At 38.0% G+C, this 26,745-nt stretch overlaps 1 protein-coding gene across 2 annotated transcripts in view; it reads right to left on the bottom strand.

Annotated features, from left to right (window-relative positions):
• edil3a (EGF-like repeats and discoidin I-like domains 3a) overlaps positions 1-26,191 on the bottom strand; it is a 181,204-nt gene extending 155,013 nt beyond the window's left edge. The window contains exon 1 of one of the 2 annotated variants that reach the window (XM_026931547.3): positions 25,671-26,191. In XM_026931547.3, coding sequence (XP_026787348.2) covers positions 25,671-25,734 — 64 coding nt within the window. In that variant the 5' untranslated portion in view covers positions 25,735-26,191. The remainder of the gene's footprint in view (positions 1-25,670) is intronic. The other variant, XM_026931546.3, reaches the window with a different exon arrangement.
• Positions 26,192-26,745: the final 554 nt, after the last annotated feature.

The following is a 26,745-nucleotide window of genomic DNA, read 5'->3' as shown; positions in this document are numbered from 1 at the left end:
GGCATGTTTTTCGGAGGTGCGAGGAAACCAGAGAACCTGGTTTAATACAACACAGACATGCAAAGGAGGACATGCAAAGAAACTCCACCGTGCTGCCCCAGACCAGCTCAGTACAGGTAACATAATACAAAACCCCATCTAAAGCCCACATTCTGCATTTAGCATTGGGTTTAATAGAAATAAATTGGATCCAAAGATAAATACAGTAAAGTTGGAGATAAACAGTATTAGTTCAATAATAAACAGATTCTTTTAATAATAAACACTTTCTATTAATTTTTAATGCACTACACTATATAACAAACTTTATGATGCTTTTATAATGAATCTAAAAGTAATGTGAATCCTGGGAAAAATTTTCAATACTGAATGCATATCATGGGTGGGAACATAAACCGTAACACTTTCCTGTGACCTATATATACATGCATTACGCATCACGATGTATGTATAAGGCACTGTTTCAATTACTTATGAATAAAGCATTACAACACCTTGTAACAGTGGTTATAATGAATTATGGATTGTTGATGCATTATGAGTATTTCATAATATTTCACCAATATGAAACAAACTCAACCCCAATTTCCATTGCATTATGTCTCACTTTACTTATAACTTAGCACCTGTATCTACAGAATCACTCACAAGGTGTTATAATTAGGTTATAATATCATCTGTCTGTCAATAATCTACATTATGAAATGTATATACAGTCGGTCACTTAAAAAAGCAGGATAAGTCTCAGTCAGTCTGTAACATAATGCACTATACTATAAGTTTCTTTGGTAATGGTGATATAATACTAACAAATTCATAATGCACTTTAATCTTTCCTTTAAAGTGTAATGCACTGTCTTAAGTAATTGTAAGTGTAAAATGCCTTATTAACATGTCATGAATATATACATAGGTTATTATACATATGGCCTTCATAGAAAGTGTTACCTAGTTTATATTACCATGCATGATACAGTATGTATTTAATATTTTGCATTCTTCCCAGGTTTCACATTGTTTTTTACAATGACAGACGATGCATCTAGACCCACTCAACCAGCTGTCCATCACAGCTCCTTCCATCACCCACTTAAAGACTGCTGAGGATGCTACCAGTCCCAGACGTGGCATTTGAGGATGGCTCATCCTTCTATAGGACTCAGTGCCAGCATGATTGATGTCTCAGATGCTGAGGAGTCTCTTGCCAGCTCTATCTCCCCTTTTCCTCTCCACCCACCATGTCAGCCTTGGCTCAAGCTCAACAAACATTTGCTCTTGTGAAGACGTGTGAACCCGAGGCCTTTAACATTTCACTGTTGCACCAGTGCAAGGTGTAAGATGATGGAGGCTAAACAAATAATTCTCAAGTGTCGCAAAGACCACGACTTGTTATGGTTAAGGGACACCACATGCAGACAGATGGCGGAAGTGGGTGAAAATGATTAGCTGCCATCAACAAGCCTTTTACATGGTCTACGGCCCCATGATACCATTCTTGGCTGGACTCTACAGCATACCGTCGTGCTAACAGAAATTCTGGAACATTTGCAACATTCAAACTCACTAAATCTCAGACCATTTTATTTCAATGTGTGGGAAAATCAGCACTTTGAGTTCAGTTTACCTCAGTGCAGTAATGTTAACTTCACAGAGTGGCATATCTACAATTCATAATACATTTTGAAGAGCATGCAGTTCCAAGCTTTGCTATGTAAATTTTGCAACCCACCAGATATCATGTATTACAGATTTTTTTTTTGTAGTAGTAATATCTATAATCCATGTATTAAGTAAAACAGCATATACACTCACTGGCCACTTGTATACTTGCACATTAAAAATTAAAAATCAGCAAAATATGTGGCAGCAGTGCAATGCATAAAATCATGCAGATACAGGTCAAGAGCTTCAGTTAATGCTCACATCAAACATCAGAATGGGGAAAAATGTGATCTTAGTGACTTCAACTGTGGCATGGTTTTTGGTGCCAGGCCGACTGGTTTGAATATTTCAGAAAATCTTATGGTATTTTCATGCACCACAGTCTAGAGTTTATACAGAATGAAAAAGTGTGAAAAACAAACAAAAAAAACATCGGGTGAGCATCAGTTCTGCGGGCAGAAATACCTTTTCATGAGAGAGGTCGACTGGATTGAGATGACTGGTTTGAGATGACAGGAAGGCTAAAATAACTCAAATAACCACTCTTTACAATCGTGGTGAGCAGAAAAGCATCTCAGAAATGCATTCTCATCAAACCTTGAGGCAAATCTGCTACAGAAGACTACATCGGGTCCACTCCTGTCACCCAAGAACAGGAATTTGAGACTACAGTGGGCACAGGTTCACCAAAACTGACGACAGTTGAATATTAGAAAAAGACCAGGTGACATCTTCTGACATCTTTTTCTACATGATTTTATACATTGTGCTGCACACTGGCTGACGGGAAAATTATATGGACTTGCAGGTGCACAGGTGTTCCTATTGAATAAAGTGACCAGTGAGTGTATATTAGTACAAAAACAACTTAGATTTTCTAGACAGGAATGGACAATTCACAAGCCCAGATCCCTGAACCAAGCAGATTTTGACCAAAACATGGGGCTGAGAAGCACACTGGAGCTTTTACTTGCCCAGAGGGCTAACTAATGAATTTATGAGTTGCCCACCTCTGCTGTTACAGAAATGGAGAAATCTTTCATTGTTTGGAAATGTTCATTTTGGTAGCTAAAACTAAAATGTAGTTTTGGTACGTCAGCTTGTAATCACACCTTTATTACAGTTATACAGTTCTACAGTTAGCTGACATAACCAGATAAATCAGAGGGTTATACTGAAGTCTTTAGAGAAAAATATTCTGCTGCAGAGAGCATTAATATTAAAACATATAACTCGCACACAAAAACACAACACACACACGCACACACATGGACATGCACACAGTACTGCCTGCTGAGAAACACATTTGAAGGTGATATGATATAATTAGAAATGTATCAGTGAGCATGTGATTAGTCTGAGTCTGGCAGATCTGGGAATATGAGAGGACACCCATGGCAGCTGGGCCAGAACACTGAACTACTGAGCATGCTTCTGAATTATTCACAACGTGCAAAAGCAGTTGGGAGCAGCTCAGTGCTTAGTATCTCTAATATGCCTGACTTACTTGCCAGTTTAGTCTAACAAATTATTATTATTATTATTATTATTATTATTATTATTATTACATTAGTAGTAGCATAATTCACAAGAAGAGGATGAAAAGCCACATATCATTACCAAAAAAAAAAAAAAAAAAAAAAAAAAAAAAAGATGAGCATAAACACACATGTTTGTCTTACTATGATTGTGAGGACCTTCCACTGACAAGGTGATGAATGCAGCTAATTAATGCTATGCTACACATAAAAACCTAACTCTAACCTTAACCTCAGTAACCAAAAGAAAACCATTGAACTATTTTGGTTAGGTTTTTTTTTTTTTTTTTTTTTTAAATAGAGGCTATAGTTTTTGTGGGAAAAAAAAACAGTTTTCCTAATGGGGACCAGAAAAATGAAGCCCCATATTCTTGTCAATAATCTTTAAAGCATCTGCAGGTGGTTATGCTTCTAAATGCAGTCCTGTTAACAGGCATTGACTTCCTCTCTCTTTCTCCGCATAAACAACTGAACCGCTTAACCTTGTAAAGCCAATTATGGCAATTAAACACTGTGGCTAATTGCCATTAGTAGAGCACTCTTATGTTTCACCTTCTTCAGGGGGTTCTTCCATTGACCTATTCTGTCTGGCTATTCTCCACCCCTCTCGAAAAGAGGTTATTAATTGTACATGGATGGAGTCTTAGCCATGCGTGAATCATATTAATCTCTGGAATATCTATTCCCGGCCAGCAATATATCAGGAGGTGCCAAGCCATGGTGAAATGTGAGATTTTTTTTTAATGGAAATCCGTTAACTTGCACTGTGTACATCATATGAATGTAATTGTTAAGAGATCATCAGAGCAAAAATATTTTGGCCCAAAAGACACCTTGCTCAAAGCACATGGATGTGTTTAGTTCAGGGGTTGTATACAGTATATTAATACTCAATGTTTAATTTTTCCCAGTACTGATCATACAAACCCCAATCATACATTAATTAAGTACACTACTTGTCAGTGACTTACTATCTACCAGAGATCTGGTCTTTATGTTTCTTAAAGATTATTCTATGTTTCTTCAGATTATTCAGACTAGCTGGGGATGTGGGGTATTGCAATGGAGATGCGGGGTAATATAATTATTACTGGAGTATTTCTGGGATTTTAGAAATTTTTATGGTCTTATGCGTGCACACATCTGAATATATTACACTGTAATTTACCTTCTATAAAATGACCAGTAGAAATAATCCCAGGTAATATATATCCCATCCAAATTAACCTGTTGCTAAAGATACCATTATATCCTGTGGGAAAAGAGGTTTCTTCAGTATAAAGAGACTCCAGGAAGCATTCTCTTCTATCATCTACCAGTTAAAACAAATCAAAGCAAGTACTGGCAAGAGTTTAAAATGCAGAGTGAGAAATATTTAAAAGGAAATGACAGAAAGTGAGAAAGCTATTGAGTTAGCACAGGCAATGTCTACATACATGTGTCATGTCAACACTGGAAATGGTGAGACATCAGGTAAGACAGAGCGGCCTACAAAAATGGCCGCTGAAGACTACAACACCCAGCCATCCAGCCATCCTCTCATGTTCACCCTCATTCTTATTGCACACATCTGGACTCTATTACACAGTCACAGCCACAGTATATAAGGACACTCATTCCACATGTTCATTGCAAAGTATACGATCAGTGTCACGTCCCTGTCTATACCAAGCCATACGTTCTCTTGTTATTGTGTTTATGGTGACGTTTCTGGTTCCTGGTTTATGTCCCTGTCTTTTGCCTAAGTAACTCTGTTTGCATATCACCTGACTTCTGCCTGTTTCTCCACATTTTGGATTTGTTTGCTTAAAATAAAGAATCTTAACCTGCATCTGCCATTGTCTCTGCCGCCTGACAACATGGTATAGTCATGTGATCTACTAATGCTTGAGCGCAACTTGCATGGCTACAAGCCCTATGACAAGTGCTTATAATAAAGGTCAAATGATCAGTTTGTACTAAAATGAAGTATATGTAGTATGCATGCAATTTTTACTGTGATGACCATGTGTATATCGTGAAGACACTCCCATGATTTATAGAGAGATCACTTATCCTGTGTAAATTTATAATAAGTACTACAGAGGTCCTCCAGCAACATTACTTAGCAGACATAGGTCTGGAAATCTTATCCTCTCTGAATAATACATTAACATGCATACATTCCTTTGAACCATTTACCTGCCCATTTACCTCCTTCCATGCAGGGATTTAAACCACCTTTCCTAAAGGCATTTTGCCTCATTGATACCACTCTTCTTTCTGTGTCAATTAGGTTCAGAAGACCATCATCAACACCTTAATGCATCACTCCCTCAATTATTCAGCAATTTAAGAGAGAAATCGTATGTCTAATGACTTGCATATGTGTGTATCCTTGCATGTCAATCGCCTTGGAAGGGCACTTTTATTTCTGGTCATAGCAGTAGCAGTGACATACTGCATGTGTCTGTATTTGTACATATGTATTTGTACTTTTAAATGTGTCCATGCACATAGCACAGATGGATGACAAATTAAAGGAACAACCTGAATAAATGACTGGAGGAGCATAATGAGTGCAGATGTTTCCAGACAGATGTACAGCATGATACAATTAAGCAATTAACATTCTGCCATGCTCTGTGGCATGCATAAAAATGCTGAGCATGCCCAACTGACCTCAATTTTAGAGGACGGAGAGATTGACTTTGAAACAGGGTTCATGATTGGGTCGGGATTAAAGGAGCTTCAGTGACAAACACTGCTCAACTGGCTGTGTTTCAGTAAGAACAGTGATCAAAAATGCACATTCAATGACGGTGAGGCTCATGCATTACTGCGATATTAAAATAAAAACAAAATAGCAAGTGTTCTTCAGGTGATGGAGAACATCAGTGCAATCATATTTTCAGCAAGACTTTAAGCAGTCTGTCTACAAATACGTAGAGAGGGACATTATAGTAGATATTATAATAGAGTTGCAGGGCATAAATTCCTCATTACAAAGATGCATGCACATAGAGTTCAGAGATATGGAAAAAATTTATATAGTCATCCTTCACCACAAACAGACGAGTGCATGTCTAGTGTACACTTAGAGAACAGTCTACTTGTCCCCTTGTAGAGAAGGGTCACTGTAAATCAATATAAAGTTACTCTGAATGATCACCTTTATCCTGTGATGAAACATTTCTATCTTGATGGGAGTGGTCTCTTCCAGGATGACCCCGCCCCATCCACAAGGCTCACTAAACGCTATGATGAGGATGAAAATGATGTAAATCATATGATATGACTTTGACACTCATCCGATCTCAGTTCATAAATACTGAAGGTGAAGAGAGGATTTTGTTTTTAGTAATACTGTTGCATCACTAACCACCTCACGGTTGTGTTCAGGCAAATACTTTGATAGAAGTATTGAAATGCCTCACATCGTTCTGGAGCTAGACTAAAGACTGTACCATCTCACACCACCAGATCATCCATACCTATAAGGTTCTGACTGAGTTCCTGAAGCTGAAGGTCACCTCCAATTTTGATCATTTTTTTGCTAGGAAGGGGAAATAGCCAAAAATGCCATAGTGTATGTTTGGTACTAGAGGATCACCAGCTTGTGTTTGGTTCCTGTTTGGGTCTTGTGCCACCCTGTCTCCATTTACCTTCACCTGTATCTACAGAATCACTCATAACTTTGCATTGTGAAATCAGTGTCTGTATTTGAAGGCATATTCTTTCAATTTGTGCAAGTGTGTAGCCTGCAGTTCTAAGCTTCAGTGTCTGGCATATTTAATTAATTTGATTCAACTATTGGCATATTTTTGAGTTTAAGTATAACAGATCCATGCTTGCTTTAATTGCCAACTTCATAAAGTTGAAAAGGTGAAGCTTCTATAAGACCTATAACTGGCTGTACTACTTACAGCTACACTATGAGCAAAATACTAAATGTGTATGGATTGTATAATCTTTATTTTTGCACTGCAGCTTACAGTGCCGCTTTCCTGGAATCTGGTATAGCACCATGTAGTCATATATCATTTTACTTGATAGAAGAATCCACAACCAGAGAGCAAAATACCAAACTATTCATTCTGCATATGCCACGAAAGCCTGATGCAACAGATGTTACTACATAATGGGTGTGGGTGAGCTTGAGCCATAAAAAAAACAAAACAAAATTTTGTTTGTGGGACAGACAAGAGCAACTCTGAGCAAAGAATCTTTGCAGCAGTAAGATGATTATGCAGGAATGGAAAATAAGTTTTTAAAGAAAACATCCCCCCGAAACACATTAAATATATTTATATTTTTCAGTATTTGTGATGTGTTTAATATTCTGGTGCTAATTTGTTGGTTGATGCCAACAAATGACATTTAAGGTCATATTAATGACAAATCCAACACAGAAGTAGTGGAGACAGCAAATGTTGGACTCAAAGTTCCAGAATGCATTGCAGCTATAAGTGTTGATGGTGGCAATAGCATGAATGTTGAAGCTTTGGAACCTGGACTCCAGGGGCGGATTTAGCACTAGGCAAAGTTGGGAAACTGCCTTGGGCCCCTAGCAGCCAACAGCCCCTAAAAATGGAAATTATATATATATTTAATTATTAATGCTAAACAACATATGAAAATTTAAATATCGATGTTAAAACACTGAATAGGGCCCCTAGGGCCTAGGGCCCCCCAATCACTAAATCCGCTCCTGCTGGACTCAAAACACTCATTATATCTTATACTATAAATATATTATTTCTCAAGAAAAAGGGGGCTTTTTGCATTGATGATGAGGATAAGTGCCTTAATATCAAGCAACCATTCTCAGTACCCAGGATTTCCTTAATTATCATGAACTACTGCAAGTGGTTAAAGCTGCAGTGCCTTTCAAGAGAAACCACCGGGGTTCAGAAGACAAAAGATAACTAACTGCCTCCTTGTTCTATTTTTTTGTTCTATCTTGCCAGTTTCCCTCAGAGCTCTGCTTTCTTCTTTTGCAAAGATTCTGCTGTAATGAATAACACTGGGACGTCTCTTATTGCTCTCAAATTGCTCCACAAGTCTCAGGGGGTTGAACATGCCTCAGTCTTATACTTGTCCCAGTGTGACCCAATAATAACTTGATGACACTAGGTTATTATTTGAATGGTGGTCATCATAAACACAAACTGATTCATATAATGAATCTGAAAGAGTGCAGAGAGACTATTGATTGTTCAGTAGAAGAACCGCTGTCTGATCTCTCAGGTAAGATGAGGTAAAATCATTAGCTTAACCAGTGTTAACACAGTGGGGATGACAACGCTGTGGCTGAAAGCTCATTCTGTCTGCTGATTCCTCAGTTTTCAGCACTAGCTGTGCTGAACCTTTTGTCACACTCTTAAGGACGAGATCTGCATTGCTTGCCAAAAATCAACATACTATATTCAGAATATATTCAAAGGGGACGTGTCATAACTCGCCAGTATCCAACGTATTTCCATGCTAGTGGTTCTCTGGCCTGCTCATACAATAGATGTGCCACTGTTCTGATGACATTACTGATATTACTGATACAGCTGAAGGTATACTTTAAAAAAAAACACACACAGTTTGATGTGACAAGGCATTTTTTGAGCAAGAAAGACTGTTTGCCTGTTTGCCTGGGGTTGTGGAATCAGCAGCACGAACATATTTGAGAGAAAACTCAAAATATACCTTCTCCATCCATTTTTGCTTACAAAATAAACCGACACTGCAGCTGTTATCTCTCTCTGCCCCTTTTATGCTTCATTTCACCACATTGCTATTTTTTCTATATTTGTTCAGTTTCACATAGTTGCCATATCTGCTTTTACAAATTCTTCCAAACCTTATACACTTTATTTTAAATTCTAACATGGCGACTATTGCAAAATGCATTGTAATATTTTCAAATGCATGCAAAACATTTTAAGAAATGATATTAAAAATGAGTTTTCTGCTACTGCAACACTGCAAAATTATAACATCTGCTCAGCACACAGTGCTGTCAAAAACTTGTCAAGTCATTATTTTGACTTAATCTTTCAATGTACATTTATTTTGACCTAATATTTCGTTATTTCAACTTAGTATGTCATTATTTTAAATTAATAGCTTGTTAGTTTGACTTGATACCTTACTTCAAGTGATCTTGTTATTTCTACATAAAGTATCTCATTATTTTTTACATCCTCAATCTGTCAGTAAGACCAATTTATTCATTTAAAGCTTAGAAATATTATTCTGTATGTTTCCCATAAAGTAAGTAAGCCAGGTGTTGGAATTCAGTTGATATATAGTATATATGTCTAACAATTGGTAATTCACTTAAATGTCTTCAGGTATGGTCAGAGTTTTGACTCCTAACACTTAAATTGATAAAATTCTATAATGATCCTACTGGTCATTTTTGTGTCTGGTTATTTTTGTTTCATTTTTGTGTCTGTTTCACACAATAACCTACTGTCCATTATTTAATAAAGTACCTCTATCAGCACCATCAGCCCATTAACTGAACGTCAAATTCAAACAGTCAAAATGGCCACTATGAGCATTTCTGTGAATTTAAATCAATCACAGCGACAGGAAATAACACACTACTACCAAATGACAAAAAGGCATGTGCATAAACATCTGTATTCCCAACATAAATGTATCCATCTGTGTAGTAAAACCAACATGCTGCACGTTAACCTCTAAGTCATTGCTTCATTTCACTCTGGGATTGCACTGTAATCCATCTAATGAATTACATAGTAGATACCACATGATGCAGCATGCTAATTGCACTGAATACTGAGCACCAAAAATGTCTCTTATTTTCTGAAAAGAAGCCTTTGTGATTAAGCAGATGTGATGTCTTCAATATGGGGACACTCATCTAGGGATTAATTGAGCGCCAAACACTGAAGCAGAGTGGCCTAGATTTAAGAGACGTTTCTCTGGCGTTAAAAGATAACTATAATTGCTGTTTCTAAGTGTTCATATAACGGTATTCTAGGTGTCATTAAACTAAACTGGAACAGTGGCTTAATGTAGCGAGTTCTTTACCCAATAGGCAGTAAAATCCAGCCCTTTCCTAGAAGATATTTCTACAGAAGTCTTCTGAAAGGGAAAAGGCAACAAAGCATCGTCAAGAGTAATCAGATCGACTCAGTTCACTGATTTATGTGTAAGCATTCAGGATTTCATCATTCTAAATAAAAGGCAATGGGTATAAATAAATCTAACATCAAAAATCACCTAAAAGAATTTTTTGAGTCCCTGACAGAGTGAGACATTTTTGAAAACTGTGCACTTGTGTCCAATTTTCTAAAACTTTCCTCCTCAGGGCGATAAGAGCTCCAAGCATGGTAATCATGGATCTTTGCCAGAGAATATGTGCGATTTAGAGTTGTGATCCGCAGAGTGACTGCCATCTTGGTGCCGTCCAAATCAGGGTTCTCTCTTCTGCAAATAAAAATCTAGCCATGGTTTGTCTGTTTTATGCTCATCACTAGCCCAAATGTGTTCTAACAGTGATATCACTGGAGGCTCCAAACAGAAGTGAAGCTGTCAGCAAACAGGCAGGGAGTGTGTTATACTCATAGGTAGGAGTGAGTGAGTGGGTGGGTGGAGGATGTCACATGGGCTCTGGAGGCTGGCAAAGTTGCACGGAAAAGTTTTAGAGACTTTCCCCAACTCGCGAAGAAGTCCTTATTCATCAGATGACATTTCTAGGTTAGCTAGCTCTCAAAGCTTTTTGACTTTGGCAGACCCAGCAGCCTGTAACGAGCTCCTCCACATCTGCTCACCTTTCATACAGTAAGTTCCTGAGTGTGCAGAGACAGATGCATTCTCTAGCTCATGCTCAATACCATTCCACTGCATGCAAATGCAATTTATAGTACAGAAAATGCACACACGCACACACACACACACACACACACACACACATATCTGATTGCCATGTAAACTGTAAATTAACTAAGAGTTAACAAAGCATGGTAAGTACTGTTAACAGGCCACAGGATGATGAGGACAAGCATGGGCTGAGACAGGCAGAGCTGAATGCTGGGATATTGTGTGTGTCTAATGCACTTAACAACCTAACCGTGTCCTGCTGTGAACTCCGGCTGATGAGGCAGTGGTACAGACCAAGAGGCTGAGATTTCAATCACACACACAAACACACACACACACACACACACACACACACACACACACACACACTGGCATGAGGGACAGAAAAAAGAAACCTGTGTCTTTGTGAAGTGTGTTTTTTAACCCAATATTAAAAATGCTAGCAAGTTTATGTGTTCAGATTAAACATGGTAGAAAAATAAGGTGTCCATATGATGAATACATTGCAATCCAAGTACTTTTTTGAAAAGCCAGAGGCTGTTTTTTTGCAATATCTTACATGGACTGAGGTGTACTGAGGTATACATCCAGCCACAAACATCAATAATTGCTGAGTTGAGTTTAGATCTGCCTACGAGAACCAGACTGCAGTCAAGTCAGAGCAACCTCTAACACCACCAGATAAGCAGTCTTCTCCTAATTCCCAATCATCAGCATCTCCAAGGGATGGAAAAGCTTGCAAAAGAGAATAGACCATATTTTTTAATAAGTAAGAAGATCTGTATGCTAAAGTTTTAATCCACTCCAAGAAAGATCAGGTCTTACATATTGCTTAATAATTTAGGAATTATTTGGTGTAGAGACTTACTCTAAATTGCAGAAAAACACGACTGCAAATCTACTTGCAGCTTTACAGTTTAAATTATAAACCAGCACTCTGCAAAGTTTTTATATTTTTTATTTGCTGTTCGATTTTCAAGGTGTACAGTAGTTGTGCTATAAACTGCAGGCCCACAAATGTCAAAAAATACCCTTTGACCAATACATTTTGTAATTCAGTCTCAACACAGTCATAAATCTGGTTATTCAGCAACAGGTTTGTGTCACCAACCTATCTGGGGTGGAAAAATATACATATGGAATATTACATATCTGTTTCAAATGTGGCCATTTTTTTTCAGGTTTTCTTCCCAATTTGGTCACTTGCCAATTCCCACCCACCATCCAGCTCTCCCCTATCACACAACAACCAGCTTGGGATTGTGAAGGCTAATGCTGCATTCAGCTAGAGGTTGTAACGTGTAATTCCTGACCGTCGACCAGGAAAAAACAAATAATCTTGGAATTACTACTCTGGAACATAGGACACTTCTCCTCAACTGTAAGTTCCAGAAAAAGATGAACCACTTTGTAGCTCAAATGATCATAGGAAATGACATCCTTCCAAGCTCCAACTTCCCGCTTCTGAGGTACGTAAAAGTCAGCATAACACAAGCTTTCTTCTAGACACGTGAGGTCAGCCAACCACATCTTTTCGAATTGCTGCTCATGCTTATTTGGCAGAGTAACACACTGGGAGGAAAGCACTATCTGCCCTCTTCCTCATACGTGAGCTCACAGATGCCCCTGATTGGCTAGTGTCACTGTGATTGACAGAAAAGAGAGTAATGCCATCCCTCCCATGGCAAATTTTGCAAATGGTTGGCTGTAGATCTCCCCATGACTGTGGAGTTTTTATTAAATTAGATCGATAGATCGATAGATAGATAGATAGATAGATAGATCACTTTACTAATCCCGGCGGGAAATTCACATAAATAAAATCCAAGACATTTCATACAAATTAAGCCTGTGTAGCAAAACTAGGCATAGTCTTCCCATGCTTAATGCATGAGCAATTTGTTCTTGTGCAGAAAATTTACTGCTATGGCAATTTAAAAGTGTGCATAGTCCCTAATTATTATAATATTTAATTACAACCCCAGAAGAAAACAAATGGCTGTAGCAAGAATATAGACCAATCTTTTACTACAGTACTAAAAATCAGGCTGTTATAAATTCACAAAACTATTTAAAGTTTACTATTTAATGAAACACCTAACCTAAAAAAATATTGAATGACTGTGTTATATATATGCAAGCTTTTTCTCTGGAACACTCTCTCCTGTTGTTCCTCATGGGACTTCATAAAATGATTCAAGAGTCTATCTAGACCCAGAGCCATAAGATTAGTGAGGTGTTAAGGTCAACCAGATGGATGGCGAGAATGTCAGTGTGATCTCTGAAGTTTTCCCAAAAGCATTATCGCACAAAGGTCATGCTAACACAATCACAATGTAAATTGTGTTGGACCTGTCCTCTCTCAAAACTCCAAGAGGAGTAGAGCAAAATATTTCACAATAATATGAAATTCTGCACCCAACAGAGACCTGACCTCAGAAGAGTTTTTTTTTTTTTCTTTTGCATTTTCCTACTTCGCCACTGGAAGCACAATTTATATTATGAATTCTAAAATATGTGCAGAAAAGTTCCTGCTAAAAAAGTAAGTAGTTATATTGCTTCCCTATAGTAGCCCAGAGGTACAATATTTCTGGAAATGTGGCATTATGTAAAATACAACACTGCAACATTAAGTGACAACTCAACAGCATAAGCAAACAATGAAACAGCATTTAAATATTTGCAATTCAATTTGCAATATAATCTGCAAGTCAGAAATGGAACATTTGCAATTCAAGTTTCTCACAAGGAAGTGCACCAGATGACTAGGGCAAAGTGGAATTGGTGTTTTGGCTTTAACACTATGAAACAGTTAAGCAAAACTTCTAATTTTCTCACTCTCAATCAGCTGAAAAAAACATTTACTACGATCTAACAGCAGGTAGTAATGAAAAACATTTTTGATGTGTATGTGTATGACGTGAATATACACTCACAGGCCACTTTAAGAGGATCACCTGCTCATTCATGCAACTATGGACATTTGAAGATTGGAAAACATTGTGGGGTTTTTTTCTTCTAATCTTCAACTGTGCAGTTTCAGTTTACCTGTACCATGATAGCCTCAGATTCTTGTTTTTTTTTGCTGACAGGAGTGGAACCTGACATGGTCTCCTGTTATTGTAGCTCATGCGCCTCATGGTTTGGAGTGTTGTGCATTCTGGGATGCTTTTCTGCTCATCACAGGTGTAAAGAGTGAGTATTAGAGTTACTTTAGACTTCCTGCCAGCTTGAACCAGTTTGGCCATTCTCCTCTTACCTCCCTCATCAAAAAGGCATTTCTGCCTGCAGAACTGTCACTCACTGAATGTTTTTTTGTTTTCTGCACCATTCTGTGTAAGGTCTAGAGACTGTTGTATATGAAAATCTCAGGAGATCAGAGACTTCTGAAATACTCAAACCAGCCCACCTAGCTGGTAACTGAAGCTCTTGACCTGTATCTGTGGCCACATGATTGGATAATTACATGAATATAGGGAATAATGTTGATTTTTCAATTTTACAAGGAACACATTTATTGACAGATATTTTTGGTACTCTTTGAACATCTAACAAAAGCAAGCTGAACTTCACTTTGTATCATCCATTAAAATCCAATTTCTTTTTTGAAAATGCAGGAAAAAAAGACAGCAAATAATGAGCAAACCACTCTAACACTGACTGAACACTTCGTAATTAGTTATTATAAAAATAAATAGCACATTTGTATTTTTAAAATAAAATAGTGTGTTTGCATTGTTTGTGATAGGCAAACACCTCCTCCGCATATCCTGCAAGTGCGACATCGTGCTGTATTTTGCAAACTTTCTCCATTTCTTAAACATTGAAAGGCCAGATCTAATGCTGTGCAGTTTACTATGTGAATGAACATCTTTTCTAGCCACATGGTTTATAAATGACATATTTCTAAAAACACAGATGAGTCATTCTCAGAATAGGGTGACTTTTTAGTGTAGAAAATGTTCAGATTTGGTATTCTGTGTTCTCAAGTTTCTGCCAGTTTCTTATTCACATCTAAGTAATATTAATTCACACAAATTACAGCATAGCCTTAAAATAACCTTAAACCTAACCTTAAGATACCTTAAAACCTTAAACCTTACAACCTTAAAATAGTGTTACTGCTGCTGTACAGGAAAATTCACAGATCACCCAGTTTAAAAATGCGATGAATTTAACACATTTAAAAATGATATACATATTTTAGCATTATGAAATTCATTGTGGAATTCTTTTAAAAAATGCAATGGTAGCACAGTGGTTAAGACATTTGACGTCTGATTGGAAGATTGTGAGTTTAAATCCCAGTACTGCCAAGCTACCACTGCTGGCCCATTGACCAAGGCCCTTATCTCTCAACTGCTCAGTTGTATAAAATGAGATAAATGTAAGTCGCTCTGTATAAGGGAGTCTGCCAAATGTGCAAATGTATATTTTAATAATGAATATATAAAGTTCAGTTGTTTGTCATGTTTTACTTTATACCATTACCAAGTGCAAAATGAAAAACATTTGAAAGTCAAACATAAATTTTGAACACAGAGGTCCATACACTATTGGTACTGTTTAATTAAACCAATGCGTGATGGATGAAACGTCTATAGTATGTCATTGTTCTGACTGTTAGGTTTCAGTGGCCCAAATCCAGTGAGCATTTCAACTATATACCACTGGATATCCTTTGACAAGTAAAAAGAATTGATAGACTTTTATCTATTCTTGCAGTCTTTCATATTCACATTTGTAGATGATTTTCCAAGAATCTATAAATAATTTGTTCAATCTGAATTGATCTTTTGTTCACTGGGAGTGGTTACGGTATTAAACAAACAATCTGGCTAATCAGCATTGACAAGTGTTAACATTCTCTCTTCCATTTGGCCAGAAAAACTTGTTCACACCATTCCTTGGACAAATTTTATGTTCTCTTTCGACTGCTAATATAGAGCCAGGATATGTGTGTTCATTGTTATTCACAACACACCATTGACCACAATGATGAGATTCAGTTCCTCCAGGTCGATTAGGATCCTGGTCATTCAAGAAATCCACTTCCACTGTTTCAGTAGAAAAACAAAATGCATGATAAACCATATTCTGATGGCCTTACTTTTGCAGTTTTATCCTAGAATATATTTACTGACCTCCAGACACGTTCACCTTCATGTTCACTGTCTGGAGTTGATATTGGGGTCAGCACTGTCGCTCTTAATCTCAAAGTCTCTCTGTGCCGAGCTGGTTTCCCTCCATCTACAGCAATGATATTTCTATTCCCTCTTTAAAAGAGCTCATGTTTTCTTTCCTCTATTTCCCCTGTATTAATAGCATCTGTGTATTTCTGATACTGAGATATATATATATATATTCTGATATTCAGGGGTGGCATCCTTATGCTCCCTGTACAGCCTCTGTCTGTACTTAATTATGCCATGCCTAACCAATTTAAATAAAGAAAAAAAACACACTAAAACCAAAAACTTTTTATTAACTTGAAGCCTGGACATTTTGTAAGGGCTCTTAAAACCACTGGTGTCATTGGTGTTTACTAATGCTCTCTAATAATGGTGGGATTTTCTTGGTTCCCTTTATTCTGGAAAGACACTGAAAGTGTACCTCCACCCTTTTCTGTACCAAATATCCTGGTCAATTGCGTAGAACAGCTTCTGACCTACTGTACGTATCAGCCATCATTTTCAGGGTAGCTCCTACCCCCATCTAAGCTCCTTTTCCATGTAGTGTTGTGGAAACCTTGTTTATAGGGCTCTGCATAGATCAGCTTCCTTTTCTGATAATTCCTTTTCTGGGTGTATTGAGTGGCTAGGCCATCAACATATTTATATATAAAAAAAAATAAATAAATAAATAAATAAATAAAAAACAGGGGAAACCTCAGGAAACTGCAGTTTCACCATGTCTAGGTTAAAGTTTGCCTGAATTGCTGCAGGACCATGGCTTCTGTTTGGGGAGATGGTGCAGAAGAACATGGCAGGCTGATCCTTCACTGTGTGGGGTCACTCACTTATGTGAACCAACAAAACGCACAGCTTGAATTCCAATTTTAACTGAAGTCTGTGTGTATAAGGCAATCAGTGGAAGTTAACTTTGCTCAGATTATCTGCTAACAATTACTGCTCTACTGTCACCAGATATTAAAGAGGTAATGTAATTTCATCCTGTAATTGGGAAACATGCGCTTCCTCTATCATGTTTAGACTTTTTGTTAAAGCAAAAGATTCTTCTCTTCACCTAACTTTGTGTGATTATTCTTTCCTAGGCACCGCTGTGATTTATTTCTGCATTTGATTCTGATTTAGTAAGTATGTAGGTTGTGCAGTCACACTTCGTACACACTGCAAATAGTGGTTTCAACCATCGCATCCAGGTTTTTGGAATCTGTGAGTCTGTAGTTTGTCTGCCATCATGTTTTACATTGGCAGGTTTCTCTGTCACATTCACTTGGTGCTACAACCCAAAAAGGACCTCTCCCTGAAGAAACTGGCACAAAATACCACTTCTCCATTCTCTGCAATAAAACACTGGTAGAGATTCAGCAAGGAGTCGCCGAGCAGCCGCCTTTGTTTTGTTAATTTGTGTAGGTTTTTTTTTTTTTTTCTGGATTGTCAGTCTGCTGACATCATCTCATACAATTCTTTTTTTTTTTTTTTTTTTTTTTTTTAGCAAAACTTGTTTCTTGATTTTGATCACATTTTAATCTTGCCATCCTTTGTATGAAAATACAATGCACTGCTGGCACAATTTCATGCATTTGCTTGATTCTTTGGTTGATTTGCATTTTGCTTTCAGATCCCATAGAAAAGCAAATTGAAAGTTGAGATTTTTTTTTTTTCCAGGTGGGTAAACACAGCACCTTTTCAGGGTGGTTCTGGTCTTTCTTGTGCTTTGAGGGTTAGACATTTAATCCTGAGATAGGCAGTACCATTTCTTCGCTTTTTTGTCTTTTCCTTCATCTATACTTTATCTATAATCCTAATCCCTATTTAAAAGGCCAGACTCGTGATTCATCAAGCAGGTCTACATGCAAACAGATAGAACTATTTCTGCACATAATATACTGTCCTATTCTAATCTGCTTCTGTCTTTCTGCTTCTTCATCTGTCTTTCTGCTACATTTTACTTTGCCAAAAATTGGTGTCATTAATGTCATTAATTGTTACTGGTGTTAATGCCCGTTTTTCCAAAATGGACTCCAGTGTCTCTCAAATTACTCTTTATTAACACACAAATATCAACACATTTTGTGAATTAATCCTTTACTTGGACAAAATTCATTTACTCACAGATCTTAAACTCAGTGCTGCCAAATGTTTTTAGGAGAAATTAGCTAATGGAAGCTCAAAAATCCCTAGAATATTGATACAAACTTCATAATTTCTGTTAAGAATGTAGACAAAATGCAGCAGTGGCAGTGAGTAGACAGAAAACAGACATGAAGGAAAGAGTTTTGAGTGAAATAACTTGCTTTAATTATTTATAAGTATAGTCTAGAAGAGAGTTTAAAAAGAAAACCAAAAACATGTGTAGGTGGGACAAACAATGCCATTGGTCACTGGGAAAAAAATGATCAGTAATTGGTCAGTGTGAACAATGGTGATCAATGATTGGACTTTAGGAAACAATGGTGATCAGTGATTGGTCTTTGGGAACAATGGTGATAAGTGATTGGTCATTGGGAGCACTGGCTTGTGCAAGCGCAACTCAATCAGTCTTTACACAAGTCAAGTGAACCTGCTCTCTCAACTCATATATGACCTGGAGAGCTGTGTCAAATCCAGGACAGCTGCTAACATCTGCTCAAAAAGTCACAAGATTTGGCCCTAGGCTCCTTTTTGAAATAAAGATATTGCCAAATCTAGTGACAAAGTAGCTAAGTTGGCAACACTAGTTAAACTGACTAACACTAATGACAGAACAAGCACATAATTTAAAAAATAGTGATAGCCCCTCTTCTTTATTAACTCTAACCCAGGAGGAACTTCTGAGGGACTTTGTAAGATTTGAAAAAAAAAAAAAAATGATAATATGATAACACCAAAGACATGGGTATGAAGGGCTTTTCCTTTTAAAAAGTGAAGTAAAAAAAAAAAAAATCACAAACTTCAGACATAAGGTGCCAAACCTTCTTTTTTTAATCATTCAAGGAGATGCTAATTAATACTGAAGTGTGTGTTATGTGTGAGTGTTTAACAAGTTGATATTTTAAAGCTGCAAATCTGGGGGACAGGTTTTCCACCATTTTCATAGACCCACCTGTTATGTCATGGATACAGACATCAGTAGGTTCTAATAACTGGTGCTGAGTGTTGTTAAACGTAATGATTTAAACCAATAATCTGACTGACAGTAGCTTTTACAGTTAAGGTTAAATTCAGTGCAGCCATAGACGACTACACATTCATTAGACAACATTTCAGTCTCTGTGACACTTCATCATATGAATTTGACTACTGACCGAACAATGACAGCACTTTGGAGGTGAGAGCAAGCAAAAGAGAAGTCGCTGAAATAGAGACAGAGTGAGTGCTAAGTGGGCGAAGAGTGGAGTTGCTCTGTGTGATGTGTGGATTATGTGGAGTGTCTTGTTTTCCCACAGAGAAGTGCTCCATACAGCCGACAGTATACTGGCTCAATCGTTATACCACACACTACTAAGTAATGTGTGCAATAAGATAAATTGCATGAATGTGGCAGTGGTGTGGATGATTTACATAGAATAATAGCATGAATGACTTCATGTGCAAAGTAGGGAGAGGAAACAACATGTAAATTAGGTTTTTGCATGTGCTGGTCCAGATATTGTGATTTCACATCTATAAGAGACTTCCAGAAGAGTACAATCAAAACTATAACAGCAATGAACTTCAACTTTCACAAAAATAATATCTGCTTTTCGGTTTTTCCTAATGGGACTCATGCTTAGTCAACTGCATACATTAGGGCCTTTCGCACCGCGTGAACCTTTTCATAGTACCTGAACTAATTGTGGAACTACCCACTTTTTGGCTTTTTCGCACCTCCGGAACTGGGTGCGATTTTAGTACCGGACTGCCTTTTTCGAGACCAAATTAGCTCCAACTCCGGAGCAGGGTCTAACTAGCACAACTAGTACTATACGTGATGTAAGTACACGTTGATTGGCCAAACGCGTACGAAAACGCCCTCACCCGCCATGATTTAAAACGCTGTGTAAACATACAGTTCTTCGTATATGTCGACATTCCATGTCCATTATTGTGAAACCCGCGAGATACAACAAAAACACAGCTCCGATCACAGCGTCCTCCATCCTCCGGTTGTTTACGTTGTTCTTCTGTTTCCGTTGTTGAACGCTGCGCACAAATGACGTCGCTGTCGACCGGCTTACGTCACTTCCTAGTGCCCACTGTCGGTGCGAATGCAACCCTTTAAATGGTACTGGGAAATAGTTCGCGCAAAATCGCCCAGTACTTTAGTACTGTAAATTTAGTTCTGGAACTAAAGCGGTGCGAAAGGCCCTATGAATAATGTGCATAAACACCACCCTCTGTTTAGGTAGGAACACCCCAAGTTGCAAATTCAATACTGCAAACACGTAAAACCAGACAACGTGTGGTTAAGGACTCAGTCATTCGTTACCCATTAGTAAATTAGTTTACATGTTTTTTGTGGGTGTTTGCACATCAGAGCATACATGTTTTGTTATGCTAATAAACCATTTTGAATTGGCTTGTGCTAGCTAAGCAATCCATAGTAGATAGCTAGTTAACTTCATAAATTACAGAGCGTGACCATGAACTCTAGCTAGCTTTCTAATGATCTAATCAGAGTAGCTAACTTTCTAAATTGTTAAATATTTAACCATAGCTTGTAGGTTAATATCTTCTCTAGAGGTCTGGAGAAATATATGCTTCTTCATGGAGGTTATAATTTATATAAAATAGGTCATAATGGCAATAAACCTCATACTGTACACTCATGTGAAAAGTGAGAACTTTTATTTCATATCTCTTGTAATAGCAATTACTGTATGTACTGTAGCACATATGGTACATTTGAATATATAGTATTATGCTTGAAATCTGCTTTTCTACAACATCCAATATAAGTCTCATATTCAGCTCAGAAACTCTCTGAACTCTTAGAAAAACATACTGAAGCACTGTTGATTCAACATAGCCAAGTCTACTGTTTACCCAGTGGAGTCTGTGAAGGAAGACACACAGAGATATATAGTACCGACTATAATATTTTCTTGCAGTGAGTTATCACATTGAGACAAACTCTACATTCTTCCCAGCTAGAAAGGTCATTCTGACCCTTGCTCCCTGCATACAATTAAGCTCACTATTATTAAAGAAACTCTATGTAGTCTATCTCTGTGGCATTTTCAGATACCTCCACCAGCACACCCTGTCCACCAAAATGTACCAGGCACTCTTCAATTCTAGCTCCTTTGTGGTCTCATAAAATTCAGAAAAGCTCTGGTTTTGCACTCCAGAGGAAAGGGAACACAATGACTACCATAGACTATCCTGTCAAAACTCTTTAGTACTAATACAGTTAAACAGCCTGAGGCCAGATGGTGAATACCACAATCGCACAAAGAAAAAAGACAAAGCCGATGGTGCTCAATCAGCAGGAGGTCATTATGAAAAATTAAAAGTGTTATGCTTTGTGCTTTGGCATCAATACAAGAAAGTGCTAGAACTAGATCTGACATTGTGTGATTGGAAGTGATTTCATTTTCAAAATGTGGCATCGCAGTACATGGTTAAGGGCCATATTCAGAGTTGGTGACTTAACTCCAAAAGTTCCGTCAATATTTATGTGTATTACGTTAAGTCAATTTTCAGGGCTTCCTATTCAGAATATGCAAACGACCTGTGTGTAGTTCGCGCCTCTGAGGATGCCAGATTTTTCTTGTTTAGAAGCATCTGAGAGTTCAAAAGCCCTTTAACCTCAAGCACTTTGAGATAAATCAAGGATAGAAAATGTGGACTGAAGAAGAGTTTTATTTTTCTTTGCTGTCAAATCTAATGCAATGCAAAACAAAAGCATCAGACAATTTAAAACTGAAAACTAAACCAGACTATTAGGATGAATGAGAATATTATGGATGAATGAGAATATTATGTGTGAATGAGACAATAGCAAGCATTGAATTAACCATCTAATAGGAATCTAGTATATTGCCAATATAATGCCTTGCTGTTTAGAATTTTACCCATAAATAATTTGATCAAGATAAGAAATGGCTTTAGTTAAAATGCTATCTCCTCCGCTGTTTTCCATGTAAAAAAAAAAGTAATTTTCGTCAACTTTAACCAATTCATATTCATATTTATGTTTTTTTTTTTTTAAATCTCAAGTGGTATTCCGTGTTTTTTTTTAAGTGTACTTACAGTCCAAAACTATATTTCAGTGTGACATATAGTGGTTAGATCAAACTCTCAGTCAGTGGCAATGGACTTAATACTGCTCCTGATTCAAGCCGATACTGTGCAAGAGGACAGAATCAGCTGTAACTGAGACACACCTCTGTTTTAGGCAAACGCTTGCACAACTGTCTGAAGTTATGTCTGAGGTCTGAATACAAATGTGTGCAATTTCGATATTAAATCCTCACTGTCAGCTCTTAAATCTACTCTGAATACGGCCCTAAATGACAATATGATAGCGCTGTTCATGCAGCCTCTAATGTAGAACCTCTCTATATAACAATATATCACATTAGAGACTTAATAATGCCAAATAAAGATAGTATTAAAAGAAATATATAATGTTATAGCATTGAAACTACCCACTGTTATTTTTACAGGTTCTGTCATATTAGTTTATAAGGGTATTGAAGATACAGGGATAAATGACTTGTGGTTCAACTTTTATCTTATTAAATATCAAAGTCATGTTCTAATTATCAGATTCAAGCTACTGAAATGCTGCCGCAACACTGTGGGAAGTCAAATCCAGCATCCCTCAACCATGACACTGTTTATATGGTTTGGCCTGAAATGCTAGCCTGATTACCATCCACCAATAGATTTTTTTTTTCTGAACAAAGCGTCTCGTCATCACGCATTGTTATTTCATGGTCTGCCTCAAGCATCTGGTGAGCCAAGACAATGCAATTGAATCAGCAGCACAGACGGCAAGCTGAGCTCTCGATATATTGCATAATGGCATTTGCTAAAGCAACCAATGCAGTAAGCTCTATCTTGAAATGTTAGGCAGGAATCAGTTTGTTCAAGCCAGCAGTTGAACAGTTGCTATGTTGTGAGCATCAATAGCAGGATGGGGGGCAATGAACCTGTTCATGTAGAGAGCGCGAGAGGGAAGATCATTGCCTCAATCAGCTTTAATATTCATATTCAGCATAAAAATCAATCAGCCGTGGTTGTGATAGTCTGTTCAAGTTGAAAACAGTCTCTTTTTGCAGCTGAATAAACTTCGAACTTCCTTACACATCCAAATGGCAGTGAAGGCGACAGCAGCTGCGTCTTATTATTCAAGTAGGCTTTCATTAGCTGTGATCCAAAAACATCAGCCAGATTCACATCACTCGTACTGAATTACACGGAGGTAATTAGGACAAAATACAAGTAATCTAGACATGGATTCACAAAAAAATGTTATCTTTTCACTAAGCTTTCTCCAAATAAACGTTCCTTCCTCAAACATACTCACAAAACTGATGAAAGGAGCTTTTACTAAAGAATATCACGAATACGGAGAAGAACATACTTAACCACATTACTATAGATAACGAGATGTTTAACGAATGAATTTTGCCAGTGATTGACTTCAACTGCCAGGTCTGCATGGAAAATATGGACAATAAGTATAATAATGTTTCCATACTAAATGAAGATGAAAATGAAGCTCTTGGTTATTTTATATAAGAAAGCAAACTGGGAAGGTGGTTGTAGTTTGCCTGTACTACCACAAGTACTGTGGTCCTGGTTATAGGTAGATGGGGCAGTTAATTAACCTTAAGCTTGTTTGTGAGTACAGACTGTGATATGATATTGTGCCACTTCACACATCAGCTCATCGACATCATGTCAATTCATTTGACTTCTGAATGTCTTCTAATATCCTGCAGTTAATTGAAGAACATTCACTGCCTGTTCCATTCTGCTCTCAGACCCCAGAAACGAGTGCATCTCAAACTAACGTACGCTCAAACTTCATTATGCTAAGAGAGAATGAGCTCCAAGCGGCAGAGACATGAGCAGCCTGGGGGCCAAGTTCTCTCGCAATTATAACTTCTAGCACTGGCAGCCTGGGGAAGGTGGGCACATTTTAGAATCAGTGATGTGTCAACCTTGCAAAGCTGGGAAATTAAAAAAAAAAAAGCAGGGGAAAAAAACAGTTTTGGCGAATACTCAAGTCCTGCCAGTGTTCCACTGCAAGAGCATTTCTGTCACTTCAGAGAAACACGGCAGATGCAAATTTACACACGGGGAAAAAAGTATCACGAGGAAATGAAAAGGAATAACAAACTAGCTGATCAGCAGGCACAGAAATGTCAACAGCAGTTCTGCTTATGTTCCTGTCTCTTCAGATACAGATCCAAAATAGAAAATACACTGAATCATACTTGCTATTGATTGATGGATTGTATTTATGCATAATTTAACATTTGGTTTGAAACCTGTCTAATGATTTCTAATGCACTGGAGGTGAAAGGGCTTGAAAAATTCATGATAACCATACAAGCTTCAATCGAGTCTTCAGTATATCACGGTATCTGCTTACAACTTTGCATTTGAAAGGAGCATGGCATCATCTGGTACAACACTGCATCTGCATGACAAGTAATAAAGTATGTGGTTTAAAAAATGCTAAAAGGATATATTAGCTATTAGTAGTTTGTGAGAACACTGCAGATACTATGGAGATATGTTTCTACAGTATATAAGTAGTCTAACCTATCATAAGCTAGAAAGCTGACGTCAGTTTTAGAGACAGAAAATAAAGCCTTGTCATGTAGTGCAAGGAAGGAAATAAATGAGAAATAGATGAATGAATGAATGAGTTAATGCATGGATAAATGAACGGATGCATGCATGCACTACTCTAAAAAGTATTGCAGTTGTAGGTTACAGCGGAAGTCAGGATGCAACTCCACTGAGAGGCGTTTGCAGCGCAGGAGCGCGCGCGCACCGTCCCAGCATCCAAAGCATGACTGTCCCACATCCTCACCAACACAGCGGAAATGAATTCCCCGAAGCAGTTTCATTTCTTCCGTGCAAATGTGTAAAACTAATGGGAGAATTTGGAGAGGCGCGCGCGTGCTGCCTTTAACAAACCGGAGCAGCAGCAGCAGCAGCAGCATCCGTATCCTGGAAAATGAATGCCAAACCTAACCTTACAGCAGCACACTGGAGCAATGATGAAATCATCTCCAAAAAAAAAAAAAAAAAAAAAAAAACCTCAAAGCTTTTTTTTTGTTTAATGTTTTGCACGGCACCGCGAGAGACGTAGTGTCTGATGGAAAGTGCAATCAATTCCCAGCTGAAATGGCGCGCGCGGCAGTGCTGGGCTGAATTAGCTGAACTCGCACAGTGTTGGTGACACAGTGAGTGACATTAACATTCACGCCGCGTGCGAGCTGAGGAAGAAGAGTGCGTCTTTGCGCCTTACCTTTCGCGAGATGCGGGACAACAAGACTCGCGCAGAGGACGAAGGAGACAAGAACCGGTCCCATTTTAACAGTGACCAAAAGAAAAAATAAATAAATGGATAAATAAACAAATAAATAACGTCCCACAGAGTCACGAGCCCGAGACAGACGGAGATGAGAAAACTTAAATCGGTTCCTCCTCGGAGTTCTAATTCAAAGTGTGTATCACCTCAGGCAGGTGTCCGTTAAAGCCCACCCTCTCTCTCTCTCTCTCTCTCTCTCTCTCTCTATGTTTCTCTCTCTCCTGAAAAAAAAACAGGTGTGAAGAGCGGAGAAGGAGATTTTCTCTTTTTAAAATAATAATAATAATAAATAACAGACGAGCCCGGGCTGTTTGAGGCTTGCCCGCTCCTCCGCGAGAACGGAGACTCTGAGCGCGCGAGACTGGACGCGAGCGGTTTAAACTGAGAACCAGCGCGAGAGCGGAAGAGAAGACGCACCGGTGCGCTCGAGCAGCGGCGCTGTGTGTCTGATTTAAAAAAAAAAGAAAGAAAAAAAAAAAGGCGGCGCTCTTCCTCGCTCCACCTCCGCGCACGTGCAGCTGCGTGGTGGGACCGTTAGAGAAGGGCGTCGGTTTGCCGCGCGCTCAGGAAGTGCGTCGTTCAGCTCACGTGCGAGTCCTCTCTCCTGCGCTCGCGGTGAAAAGCGAAGAAGTTTTGTAGCTACGCGTAGACCGATGGCCAGGGTGCAGTGATTTTATTTACCTTACAGAGAAACGACATGATGCGTGAAGTTGCGTGAAATCACGTGATGCGTGAAGGTGCGTCGCATTGACCAGAAATCCATTAAATAAATAAACAAATAAACAAATAAATAAATAAAAATAAAAGATTGACATGAATGGAAGCAACAATCCTGAACCAGTTTTTACTATCGAGTATAATTGATTATAAATCTATTATTGTTTTATTATTATTATTATTATTATTATTATTATTATTATTGATGATGATATAATGGACAGACATGTGATGTGTAAAAATGTATTCATTCATCTTCAGTAACCACAAGAACTGGGAGAATTCAACCAGTCCA

This window comes from Pangasianodon hypophthalmus, chromosome 24, assembly GCF_027358585.1.
Source record: "Pangasianodon hypophthalmus isolate fPanHyp1 chromosome 24, fPanHyp1.pri, whole genome shotgun sequence".
In the NCBI taxonomy this organism is placed as follows: Eukaryota; Metazoa; Chordata; class Actinopteri; order Siluriformes; family Pangasiidae; genus Pangasianodon; species Pangasianodon hypophthalmus.
The sequence above is the reverse complement of the archived record's forward strand: the minus strand, read 5'-3'. Positions and strand labels throughout refer to the sequence as shown.